Source organism: Podarcis tiliguerta (genome assembly GCF_965153285.1).
Source record: "Podarcis tiliguerta genome assembly, chromosome: 3".
Taxonomy (NCBI): Eukaryota; Metazoa; Chordata; class Lepidosauria; order Squamata; family Lacertidae; genus Podarcis; species Podarcis tiliguerta.
Window position 1 is genome coordinate 74,720,002 of NC_139536.1, and position 28,000 is coordinate 74,748,001.

At 40.6% G+C, this 28,000-nt stretch overlaps 1 protein-coding gene across 3 annotated transcripts; it reads right to left on the minus strand.

The window, feature by feature from the left end:
* Window positions 1-975: 975 nt before the first annotated feature.
* UFL1 (UFM1 specific ligase 1) lies at window positions 976-27,992 on the minus strand. Of its 3 annotated transcripts, none has more exons than XR_014509743.1 (19): window positions 27,706-27,954; window positions 25,678-25,823; window positions 23,889-23,917; window positions 22,809-22,906; window positions 21,251-21,365; window positions 19,008-19,138; window positions 18,166-18,224; window positions 16,928-17,074; window positions 15,857-16,032; window positions 13,757-13,936; window positions 12,740-12,860; window positions 10,911-11,033; window positions 9,882-10,002; window positions 8,981-9,147; window positions 7,939-8,069; window positions 6,822-6,902; window positions 5,185-6,456; window positions 4,219-4,827; window positions 976-3,459 (listed from the first exon to the last, which is right to left on the minus strand). XR_014509743.1 is itself a non-coding variant. In XM_083434341.1 (19 exons), exons 2-19 carry the CDS (start codon window positions 25,856-25,858, stop codon window positions 3,244-3,246), a joined length of 2,343 nt encoding a protein of 780 aa, XP_083290467.1. In that variant the 5' UTR covers window positions 25,859-25,889; window positions 27,859-27,992; the 3' UTR covers window positions 976-3,243. The 3 variants fall into 3 exon arrangements, 2 of the variants coding, with proteins under 2 accessions (XP_083290467.1, XP_083290466.1); XM_083434341.1 differs by having other exon boundaries at window positions 4,219-4,399; window positions 6,371-6,456; window positions 25,678-25,889; window positions 27,859-27,992; XM_083434340.1 differs by having other exon boundaries at window positions 4,219-4,399; window positions 6,371-6,456.
* Window positions 27,993-28,000: the final 8 nt, after the last annotated feature.

Below are 28,000 nucleotides of genomic sequence, written 5' to 3' on the forward strand. Positions count from 1 at the left end.
ATCAAATCCAAACTTCTTCTTGTTTTCTTCTTCTAGGGCTCCTGACCTAAGATTTTGAAACCCAGGTAGAGTCCTCAAGGGCCACATATGGCCTCAGGGACTGAAGTTGCCCACCCCTAGTGTATCATGTTGGCTCGCCAAATGGTGAAAGCCTCACTAGGCTCGTACCTGGGCCACACCTGGGTAAATTTGCAATATGCTCTAATGCAGAGGTAAACGCACAGGATTATGCTGACCTTCTGTCTCTGATCTCTTGCCTTGCCTTATCAATTTACAATGGATTCATTTCTAGACTTGAACCTCCGGACCAAGTATATCTGCTTCTCCTCTCTGCCAAGTACTCCCTGTTCTCCCTACCCACTCTGGCAGGCATGCAACTTTTTAAGGCTGTGGCCATAGTCCAAAAGTTAACAAAAACCTGCCTTCATCATTTGCTTCATCCGCTGAACCAAAGCTGGAAATGGAGGCTCAGTGAGGGACAGCAGTGGGAAATCTGTTGTTGGACTCCCAACTCTAGCCACTATCATTCTCACTATTATCATTACTATTAAATTTATCACCTGCCATTGACTGGCAGATCGCAGGGCAGGCTACAATTTAAAATTCAATATGTGTCCTGAAAACACCAATCTCAGGTGCCAAATGCCAGGATAAAGAGGCGCATCCTTAGCATACATTAGCAACTCGGGATGTGGTAGATTTGGAAAGCCATTGTGGGTCACTGGTTAACCTGCTGCCACTCCCAGTTTAGAATTCCATATAGGCTGAATATTGTAGGTCATGGTGGTGACACAGGGCATACTGGAGACTTCAGACACCTGCTTCTTAGCTTGCTTGCAGCTTCCATGTGGTTCTAAAACTACTGATTTGTGATTCTCAGTCATCTGTTGCTCTCCAGTTTCTGATGTAGGAAGTCTGCTTCAGAATGGATCGTGATTTGTACAATTACATGGTGTAAAGTAAAAGGAAGTCCTCTAGGTTAATATAGTCATTTAATGAGTTCATGTAACAACAGCTACAGAAAAGAAAAAAAACACACACACACCGCACAACTTATTTCAGATGGACTATAGGTTCCTGTACACATTTGGTTGAAGTATGGTCCCCTTTGGTTGCAGACATCATTGTGGAGATATTTTTTTATCATTCCAATTTAATTGGGCACCCTGATGAAGGGGCTTGAATTTTTGTGTGCATCAAAAATTCACGTGAGAGAAAAACACTGTGATTCTTTTGAGAGGAGTAACATAATCTTCAATCTTACTGCCCCCATATTCCCATTGCAAACGTACAAAATCATTTTCCATTTTACAATAACAGTAGTAACAGAAGAGAAGCACGAAAGGTAGAAGGGTTTCATGGAAAAAAGCAGAAGCACTGAGCAAGGGGAGCTTATGTTAGAGAACTTGAAGGAAAGGGGAAAAAAATGAACAGGAGGAGATGGGAGTAATACAAGGTGAGCAACGAATAAATATTAAGAATGGGAACCAGCATGGAAAATTCTGTGGGGATGCAAATGACAAAGGGAACGAGGGAAAGAGTAAAACCTCTTCTAGTGGGGCAGATATTCCTGCCATGATTTCAAACCAATCACATTTTAAAGGAATCCAAGTTTTCTTCCACTTCAGACACAGCTGCCTTGCCATAGCTCCCTTTCTCTTGTCTGGCTTGGAGCCAATCTGCATGAGTTACATCATGAATGCAGAGAAAGCTGGCTTAAGGGAAGGCAGAACCTGGCATCAAAACTTGTTCGCAACCCATAGTTGCTGCAAAGTGACTTAATGCAATGGGAAACAGCAATGCTTTTTTGTTGTTGTTAAACCAAATGTTCCATACAAAAAAGAAAGTATGATTTTACTTATACCCCTAAGAGGTATAAATGCATCTAAATTATAGCAAACAGCAGGAACAGCAATGAAAAGAGTTACGCCTGGCATAAACAATAACAAAAATCTCAATGACTGGCAGTTCGGGAGAATGATTTGCTCAATAAAACCAAGACATGTACAAAGACCTGACATAGGAACTAATGATAACCTTTTCCTAGCCTTTTCTTCTTTAAATGGGTTAAATATTGTGTCTCATAATAAAGGTATTACAAAGTTATAAACACCAGAGTGAAATACTATTAAACGTCACATGTATCTAGCAATGGGACACCACAGAGTGTGTTTAAGAGATCACTTTAATGGGCATTTGTCAACATTTGTCCTCTAGCAATGATCTTAAACTGTGTCTCTGACACCCCCCCCCCCCCCCCCGGAACAAACTGGTTATATGCTAATATTAGGACTAAAATAATTTGGGGATGCTAACTTTTTTAACCACAACAATTTCTCTCCATAATGTTAAAATGACACAGAGCACTGTGTATTCCTGATACACAAACACACAATTAATTTGTCTGCAAAAAGGCTCTAGTGACATTTCATTTTTAAGTGGTTAGTAATTTGTAAAGGAAAAATACAGAATCCAGAGATATATAGTTGACTTCTGAGTCCTGAGTAGTAGAACTCTTACAGGTGAAAATGTAGCCAATTCTTTCTTCTCTCTGAAGTGCCCTATACCTCATAGAAATCAATGCTGGAGAGTTGGCAGGGTCTCTGTAGCAAAGGACGGAGAAATGCAAGGGCTGCTTGGGGGAGGGGGTTGTTTTCTCCCCTTCTATCTGTGAGAATGTCCAGTTAACAGAAATGTAAGGACACCTTCCATTTGCATATAAGCAACAACCTTTTGAATAAATGGCATCTCTTTATGTAAGGAAAACACAAGCATTGTGCGAGAACGTATTTGGTGAATATGTAGGCTTTGAGATATCAAAGAACTCATCAGATCAGACAGAATTCTATGAAACGCAAAAGCTTGCATAGTCCTACACCAAGTTCCAACCCAACAGTTTAAAAAAATATGCTCAACGTCTTCCATCCTTTGAGACACTGTTTCTGTGGCCTACAAAACTGAGAATTCTTAATTCTATGAAAGCTAAACAAATGCTTTGTTCAGTTGCCAGATATTACAAAAATATTTTAAGAGACAAATTCTCCCTTTGGTTATGCTGCCTTGCATTTTCAATAAGCATTTCAGTTCTTTTCGCCAACCACATGGTTGCTGTGTTTAGGACGGTAGTATAATTATTACAAACACAGCTTCTAAAAGCCAAGGCTATTTCAAGCATTATCAGAGTTTTCCTCAAAGAAAACATCCCGACTCTTTGAACATCCTGAATGAGTTTTATTAAGATTATCATTCCTCTGTTACAGAAGATTTTCTGGGCCTGAGAACAAGGTCTTTGACAGAGCCAACCAGCTCCTGGAGTTCTTTCCGGATTGCCTCTATGCTTTCTTCTGCATTCAGGTTGTTATCCACTGAGTCGTCGTCTCCTTGCCCTATCTTCTTATTTTGACTTATCAGCTGTTTCACTACTAACCCCTGGTATTTGACAAGAAGAGAATGCTGATCCTGAAAAATGAAACAAAATGTGGCTACTAAGAAGGCAATATGAGCAACTTAAAATCAAATGGTGGTTGCGTTAGTTCATAAAGAAGAACCCGCAGTGAGAAAAGCAACTTCCTTCAAGCATAATTATGATCACATCTCAAAGAATCAAACCAAATGAGATCTGTTTTAACATGATTTACATACCGCTTAGTCATCAAAACCTCTAATCTGTTCACATAAAATATATACCAAGATTAAAATCACGTTCAAAAAAGATAACCTTAACATTTCTTCAAAATACAAATGAGTGATTTTATTTTTGTCTAATATTAATGGGCAGATCATAAAAAAAATCTATTTTAAATATTGCATCCCGTATTTACAGCTTTCCCTGGAAGACCACTGCACTGTAATATTGCACAGTAGCTGCTTCCCTTAAATTCAGTAGAGCACATACCTAATTTTCTCCCTTGTTATATATAGTTCACACACATAGTTCACTATATGTGCTTAATGAGAATTCTATGTTGTGGAAATTAATTACTGAACCAGTCACAGAAATGTCCACTTTCATCCCTCTGCATGCACATATATAATCCTATACATATTTACTTTTACTGATTTCCATACAATTTACTCCTAGAACGTGTGTACAGGATTCCAGTCTAAATAAATAAATAAATAAATAAATAAATAAAGTGGTTTCTGTGAATGCCAGAATTTTCTCAACTTTTGAAAAGAGGAAATTACAACACTTCTTGGTTTTTCCAGTGTAAGTACCTCTGGGATCTTTGTACTTAAGAAAGTAATGATCTGTGGCACGCATCTTCCGGGTGCATGAAGCATGCAATGTGTTGAGAACTGGAACAGCAAGACTGATGTCAGGTGAAGAACGAGAGCTGGATCTTCTGTGACTTTCAGCTGTTCAATCAGAGCTTGTCTGTGTTGGAACAGGATTTGCCTGAGACAAGAAACAGGATGTATGATGAGAAAAGGCTTTTACCTATTTAATTACTTGCAGATTTGGATAACGGTGAGTTAATCTATAAGACAATGTTCCTTGAAAACAGAAGTTTTGGACTTGGACCACAGTTCAAAACTATAGTTCCACTCTCCTCTTCTGGGAGGCCTTAACTAGAAACTCTCACCTTCCCATTTGTATGATCTAAGGCCTTTTAGAATGGGTGGCATGTTTTTAATGTTTTCTCTCTCCCCATTCCCGCTTTTAATAGATGTACTACTATTGTTTTGAGCTGCCTGTGGCAAAAAGGAAACGAATAAACTTAGTAATAATAATACTAGTACAAGGATAATGACGGCAACTTCGCAAATACTTAAAAAAGCTGAATACTATTCTAACCATTAGTAGGAATGAAAAAGAGCAATTTACTGGGGACGCGGGTGGCGCTGTGGGTAAAACCTCAGCACCTAGGACTTGCCGATCGCATGGTCGGCGGTTCGCATCCCCGCAGCGGGGTGAGCTCCCGTCTTTCGGTCCCAGCTCCTGCCCACCTAGCAGTTCGAAAGCACCCCCGGGTGCAAGCAGATAAATAGGTACCGCTTTCTAGCGGGAAGGTAAATGGCATTTCCGTGTGCTGCGCTGGCTCGCCAGATGCAGCTTTGTCATGCTGGCCACGTGACCCGGAAGTGTCTGCGGACAGCGCTGGCTCCCGGCCTATAGAGTGAGATGAGCGCACAACCCTAGAGTCTGTCAAGACTGGCCCGTACGGGCAGGGGTATCTTTACCTTTTCTTTAATATTACCAAGAGGTATAGATGCCACCAAATCCACTCATTATACCTCTCTTTTATCATGGAAATCAGAGCGGCATATGTGGGTACCAGGCAGTCTCCTACCCAGGTTCTGACCAGACTTGGTTTAAATTCTGCAGGAGTCCTGTGAACTTCAGGTCATGCGTTATTACCATCCCATATATTTATCCAAATGCTGTTGGAAGTGCCATGAGGTTAAGCGACTCTATTGGACAGATTTAGGAAACCAAGACTACAGTACAAGAACATTAATTGCTACTACTTGCAGAATGATAAAGGGCTTCTATGATGATAATAAATTATGAATACTGCTATTTCTAGCTAGTTAGCTATGACTCCACCAACTGGTCAATGTGTCTTTTCTCTTAAGTGGCCTTAATGTTAAAGCACCTCCCCATTGGTAGCCACGTGGTAGTAAAACCAACTACCTTTAATGAGGACAAGTATGTGTAAACACACTGTTGAAGTATCTTTCTGTATTTTTTAAAGGATGCTGTTTCCAATTCCAGTTTAATAAAGTTGAAAGCATTTAATGTCAAATTTAGGACTCATAAGCTGCAGGTTTTTATGTGTGCAATATATATACAAGTCTATTTAGAAATAGAACCCATTGCGTTCAATGAGATGGATTACAAGGTAAGTAGGCAGTGGTTTTTTTTTTCTTAAAAAATGTTTAGGGGTACTCTCATTTTCTTACTCATATTGAAATACTGAAATGAGGCCAAACTTAGATTCACAAGATGTTTAGGGGTATCCATACTCCTACATCCGCTCCCAGAAAAAAAGCACTGTCAGTAGGTATATGTATTCTTAATATAAAAGGATTTTAAACAGCCAAAGAATGAAGATGTGTAACTCGTCAAGAGACTTGAATTTAACTTTTGTCCTTCCTAACTGTGAAGGATCTTAAATTAGCATGGGGTGGGGGTGGGGAAGGCATGGCTAGATACCACCAAGAAAGCTTAGGTCATAAGCAAAAAGCTGGAAAGTATCATTTCTGGAAAATCAACTTACATTAATGCATATTTATCACCCTATTCCTTCGAGTATAAAGACTAGTTTGCCAGTGACGAAGCAGCGATGTTTGCACCTATCATTCTGAAAAAGTGATCACCTGTAGAAGCCTACGGAGGGAAACTATGTATTGCAAAAAATATTACCTTTCTTTCTTCTTATCACCCTTTTTCACCATAATATCACAAGCTTCTGCAGCAGCATCAAGACAGGAAACAAATTCTTCTAAACTCTTCAAAAGAAGCAGAACAAAAAGAATAGCAAAGCTATTATCTCCTTTAAATTCAGTGTGAGGTTTTCCACAGGTTGAGAGAAGCTCACCTAATGTGGAGTGTCATGACTTCCTTCTACACACAGAGGTATCTGATATTTTGCCTATATTGTGACCTCCACTGTTTCCCCCATCCCTCTTGCTTTTTTCACACCTATGAATAAAATGCTCACTCTCAGTTTATTTCGCTTACATTTTGCCTACTTTGAAATTGACTATTACGGGAAAAGTGAAGAACAAAATCCGTTACTAAATTAAGAATGACAAACCAAATAAAGCTACACTTCTTTAGGAGAGTGGGTGCAGATTGGATGCCTGAAACTTACCTTGCCATTCAGAGAAATGTGGAGTTTTGTTAAAGGACCTCTTGTCTCTTCAGATAAAGTACTCAAAATCTTTTTCCTCATCTATTTGAAGAAGTGTGCAAATCAATGAAGGTAATTTTAGACTCCAATGAACAACATGTTTTGGTCAATAAACTTAAATGAAAATAAGAAAGTAGTCTTAGAAACACTAATCTTCTATGGCAGGGGTCAACCTTATTGGGCCTTGTGACATATTTGCAAACCAGAGGAATGGTCATGGGCACCTTGCACACTGCACAAACCACATTTAGGCTTGAAAAAAGTGATTTTGTTGCACCGCCCCCAGACAATGGGGTGTTTGTCACCTTCCTGACAAGAGCCAATTTTCTCCCCACAGCTATAGTGTCCTGGAAGATCACCCCCATAACAATTAGGCTCGAGAAAAGCCTTCTGTTGCAGTTAGGCGGGGAGCAATTTTGAGGGGGACGCATAAGAGAAAGGAAAAGCCCCAGCTGCAACCCCCCACTAACTCAGAATCACCCCTTCTTCCCATCAATTAGGCTTTAAAGAAGCCTTGTATTGTTGCAAATAGAAGGGCTCTGTGAAATTTAATTGTGTGTGTACGGTGAGGTCAGTATGGAGGGTCACAACCGTGGGCCGAGTTTACTGTACTGCCATGCCCCCCAAAATGCAATTTGCTTTGAAATAAATCAGCTACAATTGAAGTTTTCTTCTAAGCCTAATTTCAGCAGGGGGAGGCACGGGGAGGCAGGACCCTATGGTCAGCAGAGAAGGTCTCTGCAGGCACTGTGCTGGAGACCTACAGACAGGGAGCAGCCATAGGAAAAATGTCTGTAGGGGATGTGGAGATCTAAGCTATTTTATAAGCACAGGAACCCATGCCCTACAACAGGGTCTAGGAACCAATAGACAACCAAATGTTGTTGGACTACAACTCCCATCATCCCTGACCACTGGCCATGCTGGCTGGGACTGATAGGAATTGGAGTTCATCAATAACACCTGAAGAAGCACAGGTCCCCCCCTCCCCCTTGTCCAGCTCTACAATGAGGGGGGGTGGATATGAACTAATTGCTTTAAGAATCTGTGAAGATAATAGGAAATAGTATCAAAGTACCTCGGTGGTAATGGCAGTGTAGTCTTCTGCTGCCATCATTTGATCAGCAGCTAGGCAGTTGAAGATGAGGTTAGTGATGTCAGTGCAAAACGTCTTCAGCATGTGCTTGGCAATGTTACTTTGCGTCTCATCTGCAAAACAGAATTTCTGCAATTAAAAAGACAATTTGTAAATATTTGCATATTACATTAGCCAATCTAGAGAGGCCTCGGCCTTTTTTCCAGCCACAAAGCATCTTACGCTCTGCTTCCAGCTGCTTTTACAGGTGTTAAAATGTCCGTGGCATCACAATGCATGAAAGACCTTCAAATGTTATTGGAAAGGTCAGACAAGATGTTTCAAACTAGGCCATCTTTTGCTTCAAGCAGAGAAAGCAAATATTAAACTGACTCCTACGGGCAGTTCTGTGCAGATCACAAACGGCAGAATTCAATGAACATCCACACAAAAATATCTGTGGTAGACAGGGGGAGAAGAATAGAAACCAAAGAGGTAAAAAAAGAAAAAGTTTAAGTAAATGGATGGGCAGTATCATCACAGACTCTAGTCTTTTAGAGTTCTTTTTGAAATCAGAAACCGCCCAGCAACAGTGTGTTAAACCATAAATTCATTCTGAAGATAAGTGTGTGGCATCCATTACTGCAAGGATATATATACAGTACTGAGCAATGAAACTTCCCTTTCCTCCCTCCACGTGTGCCCTGTGCGCTCCCCAAATCTGCTCTAGAGCACTGGTGCTTCAATGGGTGGGCTGGGACCCACTGGTGGATCGCAGCCTGCTCTAAGGTGGGTTGTAAAAGGAGCACTACCACCATGGGAATATATGGTAAAAGATTGAGAAGCAGATCCCCAAATACATGTTTAAATGGGAAGGTTGGGTTTAAAAAGCTTGAAGATATTTGCTCTAGTGGGTTGAAGAAACCCTCAGAACAGATTTAAGGTGTGCATGGGGACAGGGTAGGAAGTTCTGTTGCTGAAGCAGAAATCTAGTGCTACTGGAACTAGTTACCTAGCACTACCTTAGATACCATCCAAGCTGTACCTGTAAAATGCTTTGCTCCTTTTTCAAATAATCGGATATTATTATACAGGGTGGACACCTCTTCCTGCAAGTCCTTGATGGTCTTTTTCCTGCTAGCTCCAGAGTAAGTAGAAGTGGAGGACATAAATACTGAACGCACAACTTCCTGATAACTCTTGGTCAAGGGCCTAAAGAACGGGGGGGTGGGGGTAGGGAGGGAATACATTAGCAAGAGACTAGTATTTCTCCAAATACTACAGAACCTCAAAACAACAAAACAATATGCTTTCCTATCAGAAGTTGAAAATTTAAAGCCAAGGGCATTTTAAGAACTTCAGCTGCAACTGTTTTTTGTACACAACACAGTAGCTAGAATAGAACTACACAGGCAGCTCACATAGCCTGCAGCTGCAGTAGTTAACAATGGCAGGTGGCAACAAAGGAGGAGGAGTCTGGCCTGTGTGACTGCTTTAAAAATGATTTCTTTTGCTGGCTTGGAGCTGCTTTTTGTGAGATCAACAACTTTCTGCTGCAGACACATCATAGAAGGGAGGGTCAGCAGGCTATTTCTCAAGGGCCCAACAAGGCCTGTCTTTTGAACTTTGAGCAGTCTGCTTTCATCACACTTTGTTAATATGGGAACCTGGTAACATAAGTTTGCTTGATTTCATCTTCCCTTCCATTTTTATGGGTTGTAAATTTTTTAGATTGTAGTCGTTGATAGTTACTGCATTTCTTTTATTGACACGTAAGTGACTCGGGGAGCCCTTCTGGCTGAAGAGTGGGATATAAATGTTGTGAATGAATGAATGAATGAATGAAAGCCTTGCAAGATGGAACACCGGAATTCTGATTTTTCATTGAGCTATAGGATGTGTTAGGCCATGTTTAAGTCAAAACTGAGATAAATAATTGAAATTACCTTATTAGATGGTCAGCGAGTTCTGTTATAAGCTCTTCAGGACAGTCCCTTACATGTTTTCTTAAAACATCCTCAATCTCTTCTGGTGACAGAAAAGGGATCTCGAGGTGCTTGCTCTTATCTGCAATGACCATGAGAAACATAATTAATATCTTCAGTTTTCTTGAAATCTCCCGTGTAAGAACACAAAATACATTCCTCTTAGTATCAGGACTCCCGCAGGTCACAAAAAAATAAGCATGTGCCGACTACTGCTATTCACGTTATTCAAAATTGCTACTGTATGTTTATCACAGAGCCCTAGTTTTTTCCCCTTCCCTTGTTTGCTTTTGTGATTAGATTAATTCAGGAGTCATTTGGAAATATCATGGTAAAATGGGATTCCCCCCAAAAAACTGCTGTTAAAATTATATGGATACACCATTGGCATTTGCAGTAAGTAATGTTACCGGACACATATCAGAAATGATGCTCTAATGTGAAAAGGTTATACAATTTAAAGCATTCAGGTAAAAAAAAAGTTTATCCTAGGCTGCATTCAACACTGTGTGAGTGTAAGGCAGATAATGCAACTGATCTTCCTTTCCCTTCCTGTAGCTCCCCGTACATCCCTGAAGAACTTCTCCAGAGGGCTGGGAGAAGCTGCCAAACATTGCCAGCTATGACGTGCTGGGCTACAGTACATGCAAATCACCTGAAACCAGGTAACGGAACTTTGCACTACCAGAGTGCTAGCACGTTCCTCCTCACACCTGCAGCCCCATATTAAAACAGCTCACTAAATTCTCTTCATCATTTTTTTTTTTTTTAGTTCCGTGCTTAACCTTGATTTTTGCTTGAAGTAGCATTTCTGTGTTACCATTAAAAGGCTTCGTGTCACAATTCAAATAATTATCTTAGAAAAAAAGATAACCATACTAATATATTTGGATATCTTATAGGAGAATATTTCATTACAAACTCAGGGCAACAGTACTGCATTTACAAAACTACAAGGATTAGGTTACTATAGTAGAATAAACTACAAACTTGAGCTGCTTGTTTGTGATTCCTCATCACTGTCAGCGTCTTTTCTTCCCTTCTTCTTGGCTTTCTTGATCTTAAATTCTCTGGCGTTTCCTCCACCGCTACTTTTCACACTTCCAGTGCCCTCTGGTGGAAAAACTACTTGATTAGCATGTGAAGTATTACTAAGTCAAGTGATGCTTTGACAAATATAATGAAATGAAACCAAAATCCTTATAAAAACAAAGAAAATAATAACCCTGACTATATTATGAAAGGAAACAGGAGTTACTATACCTGGGTGCATAATAAAAGAATGACAGAGCTAAGAGTATAGTATTTCAATATTTGTTCTAATTTCTACTTCATCAGTAAAGCAAACTGATCCTTATGAAAATGTGACTCAGACTTAAATCAAATAAAAGATAACGGTAAAATTAAAGAAAGCAATGTCCACAGCAAGTTCCAAATCAAGATGAATGGAAATGCATTTAAGCTGACTGACAATGAAATTAACACAGTTCAAGCAATGCTGAACAGGAAATATTCATGATTACTGTTTGCCTTTTGAACAGAACTATCATCTGCACATTTTATTTCAAATGACCCTAAACCAACTCATTGTAACACTTGGGCTACAACCCTAGGCTCACTTTGCTGGGAGTAAGCCCCAATGAAATCAATGGGTCTCATTTCTGAGTAGAAGACAATTCTATAATTGCAATTTGTGAGTGTCCCAATCTCATATGTTAAAACAATAATGTAAAATTCAAGTGTAGTTTTTATTTTGGCATACAATGGGTACTGTTTTGGAAGAAAAGCATTATATCAAACTTTGATAAAGTTTGTTAAGAGCCACTCAGCATAAATGCCACTATACAATCACAACTCTGGTTGATCACATTCAGGCTATTCTAAAAATTCAGTGTAAATAGTTTCAAAACTCTAGCAAATCCTTTTCATCCTCTCATTTGTAAAATGAAATTACTCAATTAAATGAATATTCCTTACTTTAGACTGCAATCCTAGGCACAGCTTCCTCTGAGCCCCACTGAATAGAGACGAGCTTACTTCTGAGTAAACATGCATCATATTGTGCTATCAGAACACAATCGTTAACATCCTGACCAAAGCCTTATGGTTTGATAAACAGACTAAGCAATGGTAACATTATGTATATAAACGTGTGACTTGACATTTGCATTAATTACACGTTTGGGGGTGGGGAATGCTAATAAATAAGGGAAATGGCTATAAAGACAACACTGGTATAAATTCCTTCCGTCTAATTACAGCTTTAGAGTCTGCCTTATATAGTGCTGTCTAGAGAGCTTCTATAGCCACCATGCCCTAGAAAACTCTGTTCTCTTGGGAGCTTTCCCCATCAATATGGATTTCTTGCAAACTCAATACTGAGTTCTTACTGTACATGTTAATGTTCTTCCCCACAAACACAAACAACTAACATGTTAATGTTCTTCCCCACAAACAACTAACCAATGTTTCTCATTGTGTCTTACGGTGGGCCAAGACTACATAAATAAGCTGTGAGTGGTGGTGATGATGATGAGAGAGAAGAGCTGTTCCGCTTCCCATGTCCAGCTACAGAGTAAAATGGCAGAGTTACCCTGCTCCCTCCAACAATCTTTTTCTTTGCATTTCCTTGAGCAGTGAAAACTTGACAGTAGTCAGCAAAGAAGAGAAGTAGTACTCTTTCTTCCCAAAACCTGTGTCTCTATTGTCAATGCTGTAATGTGGGAGAAGTCCTTGTCATGCCAACAGGACAGCTGCCAAACCAACAAGAAGAAACCATGGAATCAGTGACCAAGTAACTTATGCCACAATTTTCTTACCTGCTGCTTTCTTTCTTCTTTCATCTTTCTTGTCTTTTTTACCTGAAGAAGCATTTTCTACAAATGCAGACTGCTTCAGGTCCTCTTCTGTGATTAAGTGCACAGGGTTATTTTTCATCTCCTAAAATGAAGATCATACATGCACCTGTTCATGTGAGATGCACTGGAACGTACTGCAAATCCTTAAGGTTTCTGATACTATCTCCCCTCCTGTTTAGCATGGACATAATGTCCCAGACACTCATAAGAGAGTGCAACACATGACAGACACATACTCAGCTAATATCTGCATGAGGTATCCCATTTGTCAGGTCCTAGCAGAACACTATTACCTTAAACTTAGTCACCATCCACTGAGCTGTGCTGGTTTTGATAGGAAGAAGATATGCAAGAAATATAAACAGAATAATCCCATTTTTTGCTATTTTACTTTGAAATGCAGCAACATAACTCCGTTTTCTTTGTTGTACTCTCACCTAGAAATAATCACTAGACAACCTTTCCTTGCCACCTGCTGTTTTGTTCTTGATTATCACAGTAGGAAAGCCAAGAATCTGACAGTGACTGGCTTGAGATATGGAAAATGGAGGTACATATTCAAGGAATATGAGCCAAATGTGATGGCATCCCAATATTCTCCCAAAATGTGTTGCACAAAGCTTACAAAACAAAGGTGTCATTTTTAACTAGAAGCAAAATTAAATGTAAAACACAATGATGGACAATGCTGATTCCATGGGTAGGTAGTTCAGCTCAAAGACATAAAAACATCATTAATATGTGCTAAAGACAGGCTTGCACAACATGTGACTTATCAAGCTGAATGCAGACCACCAGCCAGAGATTAGTCTATCAAGGGCTCAATGAATATATTGATTTTGCTTGAATCAAACTGCAAAGAGCTGGGGAAGGAGAGAGCACCTGACAGGCCACACTGCATTACTGGTGAGTGGCATTGAGTTTGGTCGGCTGTAACTCATGCAGTCCTTTTCTAAAACAATGCGCCCAGAAACAAACCTTTTCAGCTTTCTGGTGCATCAGATCACCAAACAAATCAGCACAGCTGTTGATAAATTTCTCACTGACAACATTAGTGTCGCCAAAGACCAGAGTTGAAGGTTGTTTACTGAAGGATCTCATCACTTGCTGGAGCAACATGCTGGCATCTTCTACAGAGAATGAACTTGGAAGAAGAGGCTAGGAGCAAAAGAAGCAAAGCCAAACGAAAACCGTCACATTGTTATTTATTGTTCAACCAACTGGCTACAATATATACAAATTTGTTTGCATAACTACCATGCATGATATTCATATCCTGGCACAGAATTTAGCAGTCCCGAGATAATTATTTTTTAAATATTGCTAGCTTTTACAACTGCAAGAAAAAGTTTGAAAGGTGTCTGAACGATGCCAGGTGAAATCTCAAAAGTATGAGGTGAGGTGGTGATTGACTACCCTGAATAACTTTCTGTAGCAGAAAATAAATTATGCACATCTCTCTGCATTGACTCAATCTGCAGAGTTGATACTCACTGCAGAAATCAGCTTTAATAAGGTGCAGAATTTAGGTTACCTTGATGCAAAATCCTGCCTGTCTACTCATTTAATCTTTGTTAGAGAGATGAATAGGTGAATAGGTGGATAAATGTACTTTAATAAACAGGATTTTTCTAAACCAGAAAAACTGAAAATGTAAAGATGACATTGAGAGAAGGGAGGTTGGGAAATCAAAAGCTTTCTGACAAAATAAATCTTTACAGCTTTTTGTAAAGTGTCAAAGCTGTTTCAAGCTACTTGCCATGTTTGCATTAAAATAATGTACAAATTAAAAACTCCAGGTAGGATATAAAGCCAATTCAAAAGGCATTTTATAACCTGCAGTATTTGATAGGAGTCTGTGCCCTCTGCCTGGATGATGACAGATAAACATGTAATTCCCTGTTTCTAGGGAGCTTGTTGGGAAAATTATTACTGCCACTTCGTACAAAACTGGTTTCTATCTATCTGGACAAAAATGCTGCAGTCATCTATTGCAGTGAAGCAACTGTGAGCTAAATATGTCCACAAATCTACAGGCAAGTGGTGTGAAGAATTTTAAGCTGGAATTACAGAATGTTGTAAAACACACAAGTGTATTAGAGTTAACCTGTGAAATCAGTTAGTGACTTTATCCACTCTCTTTCAGAGCTGTCTGGGCCATAATTTATTTCCACTTCCAATTTTTCACACTACCTTTGGTAAATTAAAAATGCATGTGGCACCTATTCGGAGGAGTAAGTATGCTTTTAGTCTTCAAAGCTCTATAGCTCCCCCCGCCACACCCGATAAGGAACAGTTTCTATCACAAAGGTAAAAGCCGCTTTTGGATAAATGGAATACAGGAATACGTACTGTCTATTGAGACATAAAGCTTGATAGCAAATCTTTTTTTGTTTAAGAACTGAAGTCCCATCTACAAAAATAGCATCTCAAGGAGTGTTAGATTCTGCCACATCAACCCTAAGCTCTTGCTCAATATTGATTTGGCAGAAATTATGCTTTGAAATTAGGGCTTAATGCTTCTCAAGCTGGAACAAGCGAGACTAGCAAGTGACGACCTTTCAACTGCCATGTCCTTGCAAATTGCAGTAATCACTGCTTTAAATCTGTGGTGTATAATTTTCCTCTGTGTAACTGCATAAAATAGTCTCTGTTGCCACATAGGAACACTTCCTTATATGGACAGATAATTGGTCCATTTGGTTCAGTGCTGCTGGCCGTGATTGGCAGTGGTTCTGCAGGATCTCTAACAGGGTATCTATCTCCCATGACCCCACCATGAAATGCCAAGGATTGGACCTGGGTTCTTCTGGAGGCAAACGGTTGTAGACAATGCAGCACTGTGGTGAATGTTTGGCAGCGCAAGGGTTTCCCTTGCGTGACGGAACATTCTCAAGTCTCTTACCCCAAACAACCTTGAAGTTTGCTCAACTCTCGGGAGATTTGGAGATGACGCATAGTGTGCACGAGGGGGGAAAATCTCCTTGCGCTAGGTGCAAGAAGTTCAGTTATGACCTGTGCTGTGACCCCTTTTGAAAAATAAAGCCAGTGGAAAGAAATGAAAAGCAAAGAGCATACCGCTATATCCACCCACGTTCCAGAGCTGATGGCTTCATCCACGGAGGCCTCCACTTGATCCACAATTTCCTGACCAACACAAGATGATTTCAGAAACAAGAGCTGCAAGGACTTGTACCTTTTCTTTATGTAGTTCACAGGGTCTGGGATGCCAAGTCTGGACAATGCATCAAATTCTACAAAATTACAGAAAGTCCTTGACTTTGAATAAAACTAAACAGAAACAAAACAAAACTGGGGACAATGGGCTAGACATCTCTCGGTGGACACTAACCACCCTCTTTGCAGCCTCTCTGTGGCTTTTGTTTCTTGCTCACTCTGAAGCAGTAGAGAACCCAGGAGCTGGTGTTTGTATGTTAACTTGGTAAAACTTGTCAGGTGGGCAAGGGAGGGAGCCTTCCACAAGTCTGCTCACTATATCACTCCCCGATAGAAGCTGGCTAGCCTCCATTTTCCCCAATACAACAGCAATAGCTTCACTGAACGGAATAATGAAGAGTTGGGATGGTCTTGTCCCTTCCCTGCTGTCCCATCATGTGTGGATTGCCATGTGTGGATTCAAGAGTGGGACTAGGTCTGCTCTTCCAAACCTGCCCTCTATTACCAAAGCTTACAGCTTCATCCAGGCCCAAAGGAGGAGCTCAGGAATTTGTCCTTCTTCCAACCTATACTAGGGAGCAGGGGATGGCGATGTTCTGCACTGCATTATCTCCTGCACTGGTGATCAGCAGTGGAGGCTGGTTATTAAGGGAAGTCAGCCCCCAGCTACTTGTCTTCTGTCTTCCAGCCAGCCAGCACAGAGGCTGGCACTGTCTGTCAGCTTTCTCCTCCTTAGTTTTAGTGTTGCCCTTGGAGAACTCAAGAGGGATGAGGATGGGGACAAAACAAGAATTGGCTCTGTCTGTTAGTGGCTCTGCCTACTGTTAACCTTCCTGCCCTACCAGTCTCAATAGGCGTCAACCATTACTGATGAGGAAAAATGGGATATATGAGGGTCAGAGGGAGGGGGAAAATGCTTCTCTTGACCAGTAATTTTCAGAAAGAAAAGTTTGTTCAAAAGGGGTAAGTTACCTAAATAACCATTTTGCTTGAAAAATGAATCCACCCAGTTGCTCTGTGTTCTGGAGTAGATGTCAGGGATAAACACAGCCTTATCTTGCCTTCCACCAACCACTGTGCCTTTCAAACGCCCAGTACTAACAAGTTCTTCCAGCATAGCTGGGAAAAGAAACAAAGCAGCCACAACATTAGAAATATTTATGAATATGTGATTAAAAATACAGGGATTACAACCACAACTCAGAGCCTGTATGCAGGCTTGTATTTTTTCTGTGCAAGTTAATTTATTTGAACACATAGACACACCTAGATAGATAGATAGATATTAAACTGTTCTCCTCTCATCTGCTTCCTGTAATACAGTACATTATATATTAACAAGTGGGAAGAAGTCACAGGAAAACAGCTGTTTCTTCAGCACAGTCTCAGCAGACATTTGCAGTCAGCAACAGTGTGTGCTATCATTATTTACATTTTTGTGGGTGGTATGTCTTATTAAAACATTTTTTAAAAAATACATCAGCTTTGTTTGCCTAATTCGTACATGGGGTGTTAGACACTAGTGTTGAAGAAATAATAATACATTATCTGAATGCATGTATTTAATATGGGCTTCATTTAGTTACTGTCTGATTTTCACTTTAGGTTGCAACAAATTAATTAAGATATTCTTGTTTAGGACAAGGAAAATCTATATGTTGAAGGTGTGGGCAGCCAGAAAACGGCTGGCCAAAATAAATGCAAACTACATTAAATGATAGCGAACAGGAGGAACAAACAAGAATGATGTGTAGTAAGCAAGAGCTGGAATAGTTTAGGTAGTGCATCCTAAAGTCTTTAAGCAGAGGCTTGACAACCATATGTCAGGAGTGCTCTGATGGTGTTTCCTGCTTGGCAGGGGGTTGGACTCGATGGCCCTTGTGGTCTATTCCAACTCTATGATTCTATGATTCTAAGGATTGCAAAAGTCTTTTGGTAATGAGGCAGGGTTATCACTATAAGGCATGTCATGCAATGCCAGAACTGTTTAACTGAAACTAGCTCAGCACAGACCACACCTCCTGTGCTGGTCCCCCAAAACAAAACAAATAAACATGAAAGATGCATTTTAATGGGTCAGTTTCACTTTGCTTTTGAAAGAAGAAAAAGGTACGCAAGCTTCAAACCTTATCTTAATTGCCTCTCGCTTAACACTTTCTGATATTAATTACAAAAAACATCAACATTAAATAAGTCTGAACAAAACTCACAGTAAAGCAGATGCTCCTGAAATCCATGCCGAGTTATTAGGTTAATTATTGGCGTAGGTCTAAAGAGAGAAGTGAGATATATATATATATATATATAAGAAACCAGGACACTCATACATAAACACTTTGGGCAGCATCCAGCATCTGTGAAAATCACCCCTCGGTTGTCCCGTTCAATTTGCCCATCCGCAAAAGCCCCGTGGAAGGACCTCCATGTGTGCAATGGGACTTCCCCCCTCCTGTTCCTGTGCACAACCAAAATCGGTTTTGGGGGGCTGGGAGATCCCCCATAAAAGCACATGGGGGATCCTTCCACATGGCAAGCCAAAATGTTTGTCCTCATGGAACCATCACCTTAGCACAACAGTGAATCCTTCCTTAAATATCTTTATTTATTCCACATCGAACACCAAGTTTGTGAATACTGGAATAAAATAAATTGCTACTTTCTACTTCATAAACAGAATACTGTTAGAATATGTTATGCAACCACTAATGTCTTTTGTTTCCAGTTTTTTCACTGCTAAAGGCAAGAAATTTGTGGAGATTTTGCAGGGAGGAAATGTTTAAGGATGGGACGTCAGTAGCTGCGTAAAGACTTGGAATTTTTTATCGGAAAAGTTGGAGCATGTCCAACTTGTGTCTATTTATGGGAGCAGATTCTTTGATGAAAAGCCAGAGCCAAAGTGATGCATTTGCCATTGCTATTGTAATTAAAAACAGTTACGTTTGCTCTGGAAAATTTAATCTTGCTTTTATGAAGGAAGTGTCTACATATCTCACACAAGGAGCAGATAATCAGAGCTGTTTATCCCAAAACAGAAACATGTCTTTCAATTTACCTGGTAATGGCAGTGAACAGACCACGGATCCGGGCCCGATGCCGTGTGACAAATGCATCTGTGAAAATCACTCCTCGGTTGTCCTGATCAATTTTCCCATGGATAATTTTGCCCAGGCGGATGGAAAATGCCTGAGAACATAAACACAGCAATTAACCGGAGAAGCTATTTGACGTTGCACTGTTTTTACATTTTGACTTTATGCTGCTTTTAGCAGGCTTTTAATACGTGCATGTGGATTCAGCCTTGAGACAGGATTTGATGTTAGACTACAACCAACCATTAATCCACCACTGCTTCTAGGTACAGATAAGAGATCCCTCTTCAGAACTTGAATGCTCAGGAAGACAATTAAGCCAATGTAGAGAGCCTTACATTCCTGCTTACTATCATGGGACTTGACAGTAAGGAAGCTCTGAAGTTATGGAACACATTATAGCACTAGGATTAAGTTTTTGCAGCTGATGGATGTCTCTACCTTCTGTAGTCCTTCTGGTACATTCTGAACAATACTCAATGGATTCAAGAGCGATAAGCGTTTCAAAAATTTGTGTAACTTGGAATTATCCTTCTGCCTGAAACTTTGGCTGTGCTCTGTTTCCCATCTGTCAATGGCAGCAGATTTCTAAAACCTTTGGTCTGCATTCTTTTATTTGGATTTCATCGTATTTATTATAAAACATTTCTGTGCTTAAAAATGAAGTCTTTCTGGCAAAAAGCCATTTAAGAGGTAGAAAGGCGGGCTTTCCAAGCTTGTGCATAGTTCCAGGGCCCTAATCAAATACATTTCAGAGATTATTGGAGACAGCCAAGATGACTCAGTTAAAATCTTAATAAGCCTTGTATGCAACCTTGAAATCTAACATAAAAGGTAGCTTGTTTTAAAACAAATGTTATGAATGAATGAATGAATGGCACCCCCAAGCCAAACGCTCTAATGTTATTTCAGAGCCACCTCCTCATATCAGAGTCTTGCAGGAGGGAATGTTGAATGAATGGAAGATTTGGAGCCAAACAGGGAGAAAACCTTGAATTGCTGCTGCCTTATCGATGAAGCTGTGAACTGGAATCCTGCTGTGTTGTTCTTGTTTTTCAAAGCAAACAACAACAACAACATGATGTCCAGAAGGCAGGAATCGAAACCTATCATTCTTACATAGAAATCCATGTTAGTACTGAGAAAAAACATGTCATGTGGCGGATCTCTGACCAATTTTGAAGTATAATTAAGGTTCTTGCATCAAGATTCTAAGAACTCTTGTGCAAAACAATATGAACTTCAGTGACAGAATACCTGACGTTGTACCAGTATTAGATCACACGCAATTACATTACTTGGTACTTTGCATATACTACTGACGAAACAGGTTCTCATGTGTAAATAAGACATAATATAGCCCATTTTACTTCCTAAGTTGAGGCCCTATCCAGTGTTCCCATTCTGCTAGTGCAAGAGACTTGGGTTTGCAGAACAGAACTTTCCCCATTCCTCCTTTGCCTGTAGCCCCCTGCGTGCCCTCAAAATAAACTCTGGAGTTGGGGGATCCCAGAAAAAAAATGGGACAAACACAGGGGGAGGGAAGAAATGCAAGTGCTATGCCATGTTGTAGCTATGGGGGGGGGGCGTAGTTGGTTTTTTGCCCCAGGTCAAGCCTCCAGAGGGGCACCATTGAGGCTCCCAGCCTCTCTCTCTCTCTCTCTCTCTGTGTGTGCGTTTGTGTGTGCCAATGCATGGGTTGGTGTGCCCAACTAAGTCTTTAACCTAGGTGAAATAAAGCCTAGTTTTGCTCCTGGTACTATGGATACCATCCTTATTTTCCTCGTATGTTAATTTAGGAAAATGCATTTTTGCTCATCTGGCTGCAAACCAACACACTGGGGAATCAACAAACGCTTCCAGTTTCTACAGCCCAATGGTCTGTGCTAACCAATGACTACGGATCTTAAGAATTATTTTTGCCTTTTCAGAGAATCTTACTGAAGTAGTAGATCAGGACTACTTCACTTCCCTATTATTAGACACAGTGGCTGCCAGGAAATTAGATTCAATACTGCAGTCACAGTATTTAGAAACAATAAGCAAATTAAAACTATGATAGACTTTTAAGTACCATAAGAAAAGGCGTTGTCAAACTTAGATCACTAGCTAGTGCATTTGATACTGGAACTTATTATCATAATAGTTACAAGAGGTGAAATATCACATGCTTTAGTGAAAAGTTGGCTATTTTCATATTAATTACCTGCTTCAAGAAATCTCCAGGAAGGTCATATGCCTTGCACAAATCAGATATTTTCACTTGCCCAGATTCCTGTAACTTGTCATTTGTTTCTTCTGCTATCTGATCTAGGTAATTCCTAATATAGAAAAAAAGGAGTATAAAATTCCAAATTTGCCTTGTGTGCTGTAACATTATTTGCTTTTCGTAATCCTATATACCGGTAGTACTATATGAAAACATTAAGTGTGTGTTGCGTCTACTACAAACTTTGTAAAAGATGTGATTATTCTCCCTCAAACAGAAGTTACAATTAGTTTTCATGTTTTACAAATCTGATAAAGCAAATGTAATTCTTCATAGTGTTCTGTTGCTTGATATATCTCCTATGAAGCTCATTTCTAAAACTTAAAGATCGTAGGCTGATATTGGAGTTTAAACTGAGCGGCACAGCAACTGATTAAACTGATATCACAGCAAACATATGGTCCATGTCAGCAATAGAACACTGCATAAATACTAGATATAAGCTGCAATTTAATCAGTTGTCATTATATATACCATATTTTTCGCCCTATAGGACGCCCTTTTTCCCCTCCAAAAATGAAGGGGAAATCTGGGTGCGTCCTATGGGGCGAATGCAGGCTTTCGCTGAAGCTGGGAGAGCGAGAGGGGTCGGTGCGCACTGACCCCTCTCGCTCTCCAGGCTTCAGGAAGACATCCGCAGCATGGGGAGCCCTGCAGGAGTTCCCCGCAGGGCTCCCCACGCTGCGGATAGCAGCCTGCCGCCCAGCGCGCCCTGAAGCAGAGCGCCCCTTGCGCCGGGCAGACATCGGCCAGCCCCACAAGCTCGGGGGACAGCAGGGAGGCACAGCGCTGCCATCCCGCTGTTCCTCGACCTGGTTCGGTTTCCCCAACCTGCTTTTGGGGGGGAAATAAAGGGAAAAATTTTTTCCTTTATTTCCCCCCCAAAAAACTAGGTGCGTCATATGGGACGGAGCGTCCTATGGGACGAAAAATACGGTAGGTAATTTGCCCAAGGCCCATTTAGTCCAGCATCCTAATTCTCACAGCTGGCAACCAGATTCATATGGGAAGCCTGCAAGCAGGACCTGTGCACTCCCTATTTGTTTTTTCCAGCACCCGATTCTTAAAGGTGATACACATTACACTAAGCAGTAAGAGTTCCTTGCACACTGTGTCTCTCTTTCAAACGACCCAAGAGGGCAAACTACTTGCTGCTGATGCTAAGGAGTCTCATCCATCTCCTCTACACACACTGGGCATAAAAGGGACACAAAGCCCCCTCCCCCTCCTTTTAATTTCCAGAGCTTTTTCTGTCTTTGTCTCAACAGTAATGAGGAAAGTTTAAATGCCTTCCTTTGCATTAGCGAGCATAAAACAATAAAGTGGTTCTCAAATGTTTGTATGACTTCAACTGCTCAGCTTGTACAAAAGCAGTGGAGTACATTCTCAGACACAATGCATAATTATTGGCTTCCATTTCCTCGTTCTGGATTAATCACATCTAAAAGCCCATTACACATTTACACTGTATTTAATCACTCTTGAAAGAACTCACTCATCTATAAGCTGCCCCAATACTAGTTGAACTGTTCGGTCTGATTTGACAAGGTCATTAGCTCGGTTTTCAATATGGAGCAGATCTACATTTACTACCTGCAGGGGGGAAAAACAGGTTAGCACCTAGAATTCAAATCCATCATCTGCTGTTAAAATGATACACTTTCAAATTCACAAACCATTACACACTAGCTACTTTTCAATAATTCAGATACAGGTGTATCTTAACTGAAAAGGAAAATGTGATATTGGAAAAGAAAATAGCAATCAAGACAAGTTAACACACAAGGTAATAAAATCTCTAATTATTATGAAAAGCTTCAATTTAGCTGAAGCTTTCAGATGGAAAAAGGTTGGCAGAAATGAAATATTAATTCCCTGACTGTTTCAGCAATCAGTCATTGTTATTTGTGCATACTGTGACATTTAAAAAGCCCAACTTCCTTGATAGGCTAAAACAGGCTTCAAAAATTAAAACAAGTGTGATGGGGTGCTTATGTTGATGAACAGTGCGATTATGTTGCTCCCATTCTCTGTAATTTTATAATAATATATAAAATTACAGAGAATGGGAGCAACATAATGGAACCTACAGAGACACCACAGTTAGTAAAAATGAAATATAGGTTAGCAGCTAAGTGTTTATACCTCTACTCCAGAGGTGGGTGGAATCTCCAGGACACGCGACAATTTGGCCTTCTAGGTCTTTCCCCCCAAACCATGCCCACCCAGATGACATTACTGGTGGCGGGTGGGTGGACAGGGATTAATGCTGCACTGGCTGTGCGATCCTGTTCCCAGCAGTAACAGGACTGTGTAATCTAGAGGCAGGATTTAATCTCCACCTGTCAGCTAATTGCAAGATTGCAAGATTGGGACTTAAAAGGGAAGGGGGGACCCACCCATACACTATTTAGTAACTATTTAGGTTTCCATACGCTATCCACTTACCTAGGAGTAAGCCTCACTGAACACAATGAGACTTATTTCTGGGTACAAAACCATTAAAAACAAATGTGTATTTCAAATTGGCTCAATTAAGCTCAGATAAAAAGTATTTATGCTTAAAGCAAGTTACCTGTTGCAAATCAACAATGTTTACACGACCTGTAACAAAAGAAAGAATATATTAACAAATAGATTTTAATGCATAATATAGAAAGTCATAGACAAAGGAAGTACATTTTAATGAACTGTTTTATTACTCTTTACATTCTGATTTGAAACTTCCAGCATGCTTTTATGCATGTTGTCTGGGAACTAACCCTGCTTGCTAAATGGAATTTACTACCATGAAATGTGAATAGGACTTCCTTTATACATAATTTTTCCAGCATAGTTTCAACTGCCTCTAAGTTTCTTGTATATTTGTCCAATTACATGTAAAGGCATCTACACATCCACATGGAATAAAGTCATGCCACTTGTGTAGAAATCTTTACAGATACCTGGACCAGCATGATGTTAACTATAAAGGTGGTGGCAGCAGCAACATCTGGAATAGCAAAGAGTATTTTGCAGGCACGCTCCAGATCTTCCATGCACGCTAGTACCACAACTTACATCAGTGGAGGGAAAGCTTTCAAAAAAGATCTATCATGAACGTGCCCCCACTTTGAAATGAAATTGGAAGAGCTTGTGAAAAGAGTTGTGTGCTCATTAAAGTGCACAAGAGTTTGTATCATTTGCACTATGGTAAACTCCACTGAAATAAGTCTGTTAATCTGCATAAAGAATAAGATTTCTGTTGATGAAGCCTGCTGGTAGCTAATGCTTTGTTCTTAAACTAAACAAACAATGGCATGAAAAACCAAAAGGCCTTTGCCTTTATTCCTGTACTCAGCATGAAAGGGATGCTACAACTTCAGATATCAACTGATACTTGCCAGGAAGAAAGCTCCCTCAATTATTCTTTTCCTCATACCCTATGAGTTTAATTGTTACCAGCAGTGGCACAGCTACTGTTCAAACCCAATCTTGAGTGAGGCAACGGGCAACTTCCAAAATGGGGAAAGAGTTCATTTTTTAAAAAAAGGAAACTGTGCCGAGCTGGGGGGGTAAGAAACCCTTCTTCTGATTCAAACCCATGCCTCTCATGGGTGCTTTTTATGAAAAATGCAAGGGATGGAATAGCTAATGACAGTTTGGCTCTTACTCACCTTTCAGATAATACCAGACAGCTTTGTAAATACAACTGAATTCTCTGTTACAATCCTGTCTCCAGTTTCACTTAACTTTTTACACTGTTTTTTACAACTTTCCCATTCAGTGCAGACAATGTATGTAACATACCAGAATAGTGCTAAACTGTGCTTGCAATTCCACATAAAAATATCCTACATAATTCTTTGCAGTTCCTTTTAAATGATAAATGAACACTGAGTATTCCAAATTTAGCAGCAGCTTGAGAGGTAAGTGGAATGACAAAGAGGCTGCAGTCCTATACCCACGTATCTGGGAGTGAAGCCTACTGAACTCAATGGAACGTAGTTCTGAGTAGACATGTATGGGACTGCAATGTAAAGTTACCAAACATTACCATTATTAGATGAGCCCTGGGTCCCTTCCAAGCTAGGATTCTGCCACTAGCAGTTTGGATAATCAGAATTGCTGCTTTTGTTTTTCACCCCACCCCTAACTGATCTTGAAGATATGTCAACAGGAGTATCTTTCTAATGGTTATTTTACTTTGGCGAGTCCATTCGCACTATGAAATAGTGTTAGAATTATGACCCTTAAATGTCTCGATGGGAAGGATACATGTTTCTATGTATTTTTATTTTCCCAAAGCAAATTACCTTTAAAGTTTCTTTCTCTGTAGTTGAGCTTGTAAACATATTTAGAAATAATATTTTTTACACACTTACCACCATGAACATGAAGTTCATCACGGATCTCTCTGCTAATCTGCGCAGGAGTAATATACTCTTTTCCATCAAGAGTATGCACCACTTCCAGCTGTTTTTCAGCAATCAACTTAGAAACGATCTCTATGCAATTACGTTCCGACAGTCTGCATACATAAAAGAACAGCAAAACATCTTGCATGAGAATGTGACAACTTGATTTTAAACAAGTGCTACTTCATTTCTAAGACAACCTGGAGAAGCTTTAGCAATCTATTTATGCCACAGAAATTTTCAGTTAAGACAAGTGTTTCTGACAGATTGACAATGCAATCAAATTATCCCTTAACACTCTGTCTTACTGCAAACAGAAAGCAGAAAGGTGAGTTTCACTGCCACCACACCATGCGTACAGGTTAAGCAGGGATTCTTATCAATATTAATAAAACTGGGAATGTTACTAGGGGTCTGTACTCCAGATTAACTGGTGCAAAACAGGCAAGAAAGTTGTTTATTGGGGCTGATCAAACTTTGTGGAGCTTCATATATACTGATTTCCAACAGCTTTCTCCCCACACCTTAGATTCCAAGGCATTTCCCAAATACCAGAATAGCAACTTGTAGGTACATTCGACACTGGATGTCTAATGCAGTTTTCACAGAATACTGCAGATTTTTTATCTTCAGTAGATTATATCAGAACTTGAAATGTAACATTGTATTGTGTTTTGGATAATATTGGTTACCATTCTAAATGAACTGACACTAATTATGAGTAATGGACATCAATGAATCTTTTTTGCAGCTAAATGGAACAGAAGTTTGTATTGTGTTTATGGCCATTCCACAAACGAAAGCAATTGCCAGCTCACAAAAACACTGTCTGCTAAATATTAGACCTTGTGGACTGCCATGGGCTTTTCAGTTTTATATTATTATATTAAAAAATAATACAAAACAGTATGCAGTAATACATATTCTGAAAATGTCCAAACATGTATGTCGAGTCATACTTTCTTAGTTCTGTTTGCATATATTACACACACATTCATATTCAACCGTCATCACAGTAATCAAAGGTCCAGTACAATTCTTTCAACGACAAAGTCTGCTAAAATAAGCACTTTGACAAAACTGCCAGAAATGATTTTCAGGTGGCCCAAGAGTTACCCTTTTTGTGCTTTCACGGCAACATTGCAGGTTGCGTTTTACTGAGCTGGTGCAGCCATTTAACTTTACAGTACATGCATCTTAAAAAGACCCACAAACGTATTACAGTACTGGGATGCAACTTCCACGGAGTAAACAGTCTACTTCATGAGGAGCAAGCCGAAAGCTTATTCCGCAAACAGATATGTCAGGAGCTACAAGACCCTTTTAAGTGCTTCTCTCTTTTTGGGGGGAAGTTTTTCACAGAAAACTTTATTGGATAAGACATGATGTTGCATAAATATGTGCTTCTGCTGCAAAGCAGGCCAACACAGGAGATCGATATACCAGGAAAGGCCTCGGGCGCTTGTTCAAATGTTAAATGCACGGGGGACCTGTTGACCCGTTTGCAGGATGCGTGGGAAAGGGCAGCAGCGAGCAAAGCACGGATTCCCAAAGCGGACAGGATCGCTGCTGCTGCTGCTGCTGCTGCTGCTGCTGCTTCACTGGTCCTTTGGCGGCGGCAGCACCTTTAGCAAATGAGTATTATCCGGGTGACATTTTTCTCTAGGCCAGGAAAAGCTCTAGCCCCGCTGTACTGCATTTCTGTATGCCAAGGTTGTCAAAAGAAGAGCACGTGGAGCGGGGATGAAAACAACAACAAGAAGCAACCCTACTTAAGAGCATTACGGCACTAAGGTGAGCAGAGACCCCTTCCCTGCTGAAGGGCTGCGCCGCTTCTAGGGGCATTACGCCCAGAGGGACGCCGTTGAAGCGGCTGCTGAGCACGGAATGAAGGAGCCTCGGGCTCGTCGCGCGAGATACCGTGGAAAGAGCGAGATTCGTCCGCGCGAGGGGGGCTCGCGGGTGGCTCCTCCCCTTCCCTCCCCCCCCCCTCACCTCTGCGTCGCCTGGGCGAACTGGGCGGATTGGAACTGCTGGGACAACTTCAGGATCTCTTCCCAAGTAGCCGCCATGGTTGCCCCGCGTCCGAGGAGGGGGCGGGGAAAGGGGGGGAGGAGGAGGAGAAGGCGGCGGCGGCGGAGTGGGAACGACGAGGCCTCTGGCACTCACACGTCAGCTCAAGAACGTTCCGCGGACGGAGCGCGGCGGCGGACATTCCTCTGCCGTTTCGGGCAGAACGCGATCTGGCTGCCGCGGCAGCGCCACCTGCAGGAAGACAGCTGCCACTGAC